This window comes from Suricata suricatta, chromosome 16 (genome assembly GCF_006229205.1).
Source record: "Suricata suricatta isolate VVHF042 chromosome 16, meerkat_22Aug2017_6uvM2_HiC, whole genome shotgun sequence".
NCBI classification, from domain to species: domain Eukaryota; kingdom Metazoa; phylum Chordata; class Mammalia; order Carnivora; family Herpestidae; genus Suricata; species Suricata suricatta.
The window spans coordinates 54,590,985-54,597,014 of record NC_043715.1 but is presented as its reverse complement, the minus strand read 5'-3'; the positions used below and the strand labels follow the sequence as shown (position 1 = coordinate 54,597,014).

At 41.1% G+C, this 6,030-nt stretch overlaps 1 protein-coding gene across 1 annotated transcript; it reads left to right on the top strand.

Moving 5' to 3' along the window:
• Positions 1–2,363: 2,363 nt before the first annotated feature.
• On the top strand, positions 2,364–6,025 carry LOC115279877 (putative protein ZNF720; the record flags this gene model as incomplete). The annotated part of the gene is made up of 3 exons (XM_029924378.1): positions 2,364–2,487; positions 2,979–3,074; positions 5,694–6,025. Coding segments are annotated over exons 1-3 (462 nt in total), but the record flags the coding sequence as incomplete, so codon positions are not given.
• Between the last annotated feature and the right edge of the window lie 5 nt (positions 6,026–6,030).

The window sequence follows — 6,030 nt, the reverse complement described above, 5'->3', positions numbered from 1 at the left end:
ACAGCTAGACTTCCAGGATCCAGTGAGTCTTCTTTTACCTATGAAAATCTCTTCTTCGGCGTTGCAGGCTGCTGACAAAAAGACCAGCAAACACCGAATAGAAGTGAAGCAAGATTTTATTTACTGCCAGGCCAAACCTGATCTCCTGGGCAGAAGGAGAAAAATGCAGAGAATGGCCCTGAACAAGGGTGGCAGTGGGATTATATGGACAGTAGCACGGCGGAATACATGACTATTTGGCTAACCAATTACAATTTACGGCATTCATTACAGCCAATTACACTATAATTTTTTTTAATGTTTATTTATTTTTGAGAGAGAGATAGAGGGTGAGCAGCGGAGAAATAGAGAGAGGGAGACACAGAATCCGAAGCAGGCTCCAGGATCTGAGCTGTCAGCACATAGCCTGATGCGGGGCTTGAACCCACAAACTGTGAGATCATACCCGGGCTGAAGTTAGATGCTTAACCGACTGACTCACCCAGCCCCCCGCCAATTACATTGTAATACACAGATGTTAGTTTTGGTGGGAACCTTTTATTTTAAAGTTCTTAGTCTTTTAAAATTACCAATTGTAGTGTTACAGGGTGACATTGAAAAGACCACCAATGACGAACAGGGGCGAGGCATAATTTTATTTACGGCCGCATGGTTTTATTTACCGCCAGACCAAACGTGATCTCTCTGGTGTTAAGGAGCAGAGAGTGGCCCTACACAAAGGTGGCAGTGAGATGATATGGACAGAGTATGTCATTATTTAGTTAATCAATTACATTCACAGCATTTCTTGGTAGCCAATTTCTTTGTAATACACAGATGTCAGTTTTGGCGGGAACCTATCATTTTAAAGTTTTTTGTGCCTTTAAAATGACCAGTCATAGTTAGACACCTAAGCTACTGTGAGAGACAGTGACTAGGTGACTTTCACCTGTTGTCCTTGCCTTTGACCAGGTCTTAGTAAAAGGGGTGGGGGAGAGTTTTGCAACCTAAGTTATCCATCTAGCAGGTGGGCATTGTTACAGAAGCGAGATGAGGCAGTTAGTAATTGAGCCGAACTTATATACAGTAAGCTTTCTAATATCTTATAAGTTGACCTACAACATTCAGAACCTTACGTTTCTCCCCCCCTCCAACTTATATTATATAATCAATGGCTCCTCGAATTACACTGCCGCTCATTTTATCCACAGATCCCATCCCTGTGCTTTAATAAGATCAGCCTCGGGGCTCCCGGGTGGCTCAGTCAGTTAAATGTCCCACTCTGGCTCAGGTCATGATCTCACAGTTCCTGGGTTTGAGCCCTGCATCTGGCTCTGTGCTGGCATCTAGCTCAGAGCCTGGAGGCTACTTTGGATTCTGTATCTCCTTCTTTCTCTCCGACCTTCCCCTGGTCATGCTGTCTCTCTCTGTCTCTCAAAAATAAATACAATAGAAAAGAAAAGAAAAGAAAAGATCAGTTTCATTCACCAAAAAGGCCTCAAGAATACTTTCTTGAGCATATACTTCTTCCTGACCCACCTCAGGTCAGTTTCCATGGGACAATGAAGGCTCTCTCTTTTGCATTGTAGTGGCAGTGACCCCTAGGAGTAGAAGTTCTAAATCAGTCAGACTTTCATCCCTTAGGATTTTGTGTCACTGCATAGTCATGACCCAGACATAGTCTTCTATTTACTCCTTTAAGTTTGACACCTGCTACGAACATTGATGTTTGGGTCTGTTCTCTATATTAACCCATGCATCATTTTAAATCAACTCTAGGTCAATTAACCTGGGTTAAAATCTGATCTGGACTGTGTACCGAATGCTTGACGAGAGAGTCAGTAAAAATAGAAGAAGAATGTGTTCTCTTACATTATTATTTATTTTCCATGAATTTATGAGAAACTCTTAGATGCTCTCTACTACCCTGGCAATGGATGGAAAGCCTTGTTGCCTTTCTGACTATCATAGTAGAACCTGTAATTGCTATAAAACCCATTCATTTCCAAGACCTCCAAGAGTTCAAGCAAAATTGGAGTGGGGAGTGGACATTGGTCACCATCTGACTGTGAGGCTTCTGCCTTGCAAATCCGCCTTACTTCAGAAATGGCTTCCCGCACTTACTCAGGGCAGTCATTACCTTTTGTTGGATAGTTTCTGTTTCCACCACAAGACACTGTGCCTATGGGGTGTTTTGCCTGAAGTCAAAGGGAGGTATAATAAGAGGCTAAGTAAAAGGAGGGACTAAGGTCCGTGAGCACAGGCCAGTAAGCAGTGAAAATCGGATCGTGGGGTCCAGCTGGTGACATTATCTCCCTATTGCATCTTAGGTAACATGACCTCCTCATGCGTCCACTTGGTAACTGGGCTATTTCTTGCAGGGACTGCTGACCTTCAGGGATGTGGCCATAGAATTCTCTCAGGAGGAGTGGGGATGCCTGAACCACAGCCAGCGGGAACTGTACAGGGATGTGATGTTAGAGAACTACGGACACCTGCTCTTCTTGGGTGAGGATCACTCCCTCTCGATTTCCCAAGCCACTCTCAGGGGTTTTGTTCTTTCCATTGAAGATTGTCTCTTGGAAGCTTTCTCCTTGTAAGACTGGGATGCAAATCCCTCCAGTAAGGGAAAGATGTAGGGGTTTGTAGATGTAGAGAAACATCTTCATGATGTTTCCTTTCTGGTGAGTTTTCCCTTCCTTTGAATAATGTCATCATTTCATAGATTAATGGTAATTCTGAGCCCTAAGTGGCAAATAATGGTTTTTCCATCTTCAATACTAATTTCCATTCATTATGGAAGTGGTAATACTTGGAAGTGGAGATCAAGATGTTAACCTTGGAAATCCTTTCTTTGTGTTCCAAAGGGGTTGTTGGGCAAAAGTATTTGGGAATCCATTTCTACAATTCTAGAATGTCCTCTCTTCTCTACAGTGTCCAATACTGGGTTGAAGGGTAGAATCTCCAGCAATACTCTATTCCTATGTTCTAACAAGCAGGTCTCGTTGTGTCAAAGCCAGACCTGGTCATCTTTTTGGAAAAAAAGCGGGTGCTATGGGATGTGAAGAGAAAGGAGACCATAGCCTCATACCCAGGTAGGTGGGAATGAATGCAGCAGATGACAGAGGTGAGGTCCAAATGTAAAGGAAGAAGACAGACTTTAAAATGTGGATTGAGGGACCCTGGGTGGCTCAGTTGGTTAAGCATCCAACTTCGGCTCAGGTCACGATCTCACAGTTTGTGGGTTTGAACCCTGCATCGGGCTCTGTCCTGACAGCTCAGAGCCTTGAGTCTGCTTCTGATTTTGTGTCTCCCTCTCTCTCTCTCTGCCCTTCCCCATTCAGTCTCTGTCTCTCTCTCTCAAAATAAAATACATTAAAAAAAGAAAAAAGAAAAGAAAATGTAGTTTGAGCAGCCCTTCTTGAATGGAAACTACTTGAGAAACCTAGTTTCATTTTTCTATGTCTCACCGAGGAGGATCTGCTTTCCAATACATCACCCTGTTAAATTCTCCAAGGATTCTCCTTCAGTTCCATCAAAGGTCCTTCACATCCGCAGTGAGGGCCTCCATAATCTGATTGATTCTACTTTGCTTTGAGGTTTGGGGAAATCTCTGATTTTCTGCAGAAGTCTATGTTCATTTAATTCTGAGTGTTTGCCTTGTGTGAGATGTGTGTGAGGGTAGCGGTAGGCATATTGGGGTTTGGTGCAGAAATCCTGGGAACACTGGGGACAGATACCGCATATTATCTGGTTTATGTTTTCCAATTTGTGGAGGCTTTAATCCTAATCCCACAAAATTGAGACCCATTTATTTCATCAGATAATAGAGCAGCTCCCTAAAATGAGACCATCTAACACTTTATTTCACTTTAAAAGTTTAGCTTTTAGGGCGCATGGGTAGCTCAGTTGCTGAAGCATCTGACATCAGCTGAAGTCATGATCTCACAGATAGTGAGTTTGAGCACAGAGTAAGCTTGGAATTCTTCCTCTCTCTTCTCCTGCCCTACATGGTCTCTGTCTCTCTTTCAAAATTAATTAAAATATGGGGCACCTGGGTGGCTCAGTCGGTTGAGCGTCCTGCCTCAGCTCAGGTCATAATCTGGTGGTTAGTGGGTTCGAGCCCCGAGTCAGGCTCTGTACTGACAGCTATCTCAGAGCCTATAGCCTGCTTCAGATTTTGTGTCTTCCTCTCTCTCTCTGACCCTTCCCTGCTCATGCTATCTCTTTCAAAAATAAAACCAAAAACACTTTTAACATTTTAACAAAATTAATTTAAAAAATTTAGAAAAATATGAATAGTCCATTTTTTATGCTATTTACTAATTTAAGAAAATCTACTCTATATGTTCCATTCCTCAATGGTATAATAATTTAAACTCCTACTATTTTCCTAGAAATTCTACATAAATTAATGCCACAGGAGAGACAGAACATTTAGAATTTAAAACTTGCAACCTATACTAAAATCTCTATTGTTCATTTTTTCTTAATAATTGAATTATTTTATAATTTTGTCATGTATAATATGAAGGTCCCGTGACTTTGTCATATATTTTTTTCACGTTCTGAGTAGTTGTATATGAGATTAAATTACGCTTTATTGTATCAAAAATTTTTGAATTTTTTGTAATGTTGTTGAAAGACAGAGTGAGCAAGGGAGGGCAGAAAGAGAGGAACACACCGAATCTGAAGTAGTTTCCTATCTCTGAGCTGTCACCAAATATTCGGCCCCGGGGCTCCAACTCCCAGACCATGAAATCGCGGCCTGAGTCAAGTTGAATGCTGCACCTACTGAGCCACCTACACACTCCTGTCGCTATAATACTAAACTCTGTCTATGCACCCGTGAAAAAAGGCACATTTTGAATTGCTGGCATATCTTCACGCACAGGAAAATTGTAAAGTATATTCATTAATGTCAACCTTGGAAAGCTCTAATGAAAGCCCTCATGAATTATGCACTTAAAAGATATTATTATTACACATAATTTAAGGGTATAATTCACTTTTGGGAAACAAGAAAGGAAATAACTTTCATTTCTTTTAAGGTTTTTTTCTTTCTTATGTATTTTGAGAGATGGAGAGAGAGAGTAGAGGAGGGGCAAAGAGAGGAGGAAATTCCAGCAGCCTCCACAGTGTCAGTGCGGAGCAGAATGTGGGGAAGGAACTCATAAACGATGAGATGACACCTGAGCTGAAACCATGAGTCAGAAGCTTCACCGTCTCTGAGCCACCCAGGCACACCAAAACCTTTCATTTTTGAACATATAAACAACATTAAAAATGTAAAATATGCCAAAAATAGCTGTTAAAATTTTGGGGGGGATTAAATTAACATACAATCTGAGTGATATAGAAAATCTAATGACTTGGGGCACCTGGGTGCCTTACTTAGTTAAGTGTCTGACTTCAGCTCAGGTATTATCTCACAGTGTGTGGGTTCGAGCCCTCATCCCACTCTGCTCATAGCTCAGATTTTGTGTCTCCCTCTCGCTCTGCCCCTGCTCAGCTCACTCTCTGTCTCTCTCTCCCAAAATAAAATAAAGATTTTTAAAAATTCCTTTAAAGAGTAAAAAACGAAAAAAAAAACTAATGATACCTTTTCCTGATGTTGAATTTCTCTGATTTCAGTTTTGTATATAGGAAATTTTAATTTTATTCATCAGATAGTAGAAGGTAGAATGACTTTACTTTTATACTTTACCTTTCAGCTGTATCTTTAGATGATACTGAGAAGCTCCTTCCAAAGATATTCACAGAATCTTCCTTCCAAAGAGTGTCAGTGGATAGATATAAACCTAGCGATGTTGAGAATGGACACTTAGTGATGGACTGGAACAGGGATGGGGAGAATGAAGGGCATCAAAGATGTCTGGGGACTCTTTTTCCAGAGAACAATTATGAATGTAATAAATACAGGGAGGTCTTTGGTCAAAGCGCCAACCTTATTACACATAAGAGTATGCATTTGGGAGAGAATCCTTATAAATATAATGAATGTGGGAAAATAGTTAACCAGTCATTTAATGTTGGTGATCAAGAGAGGAC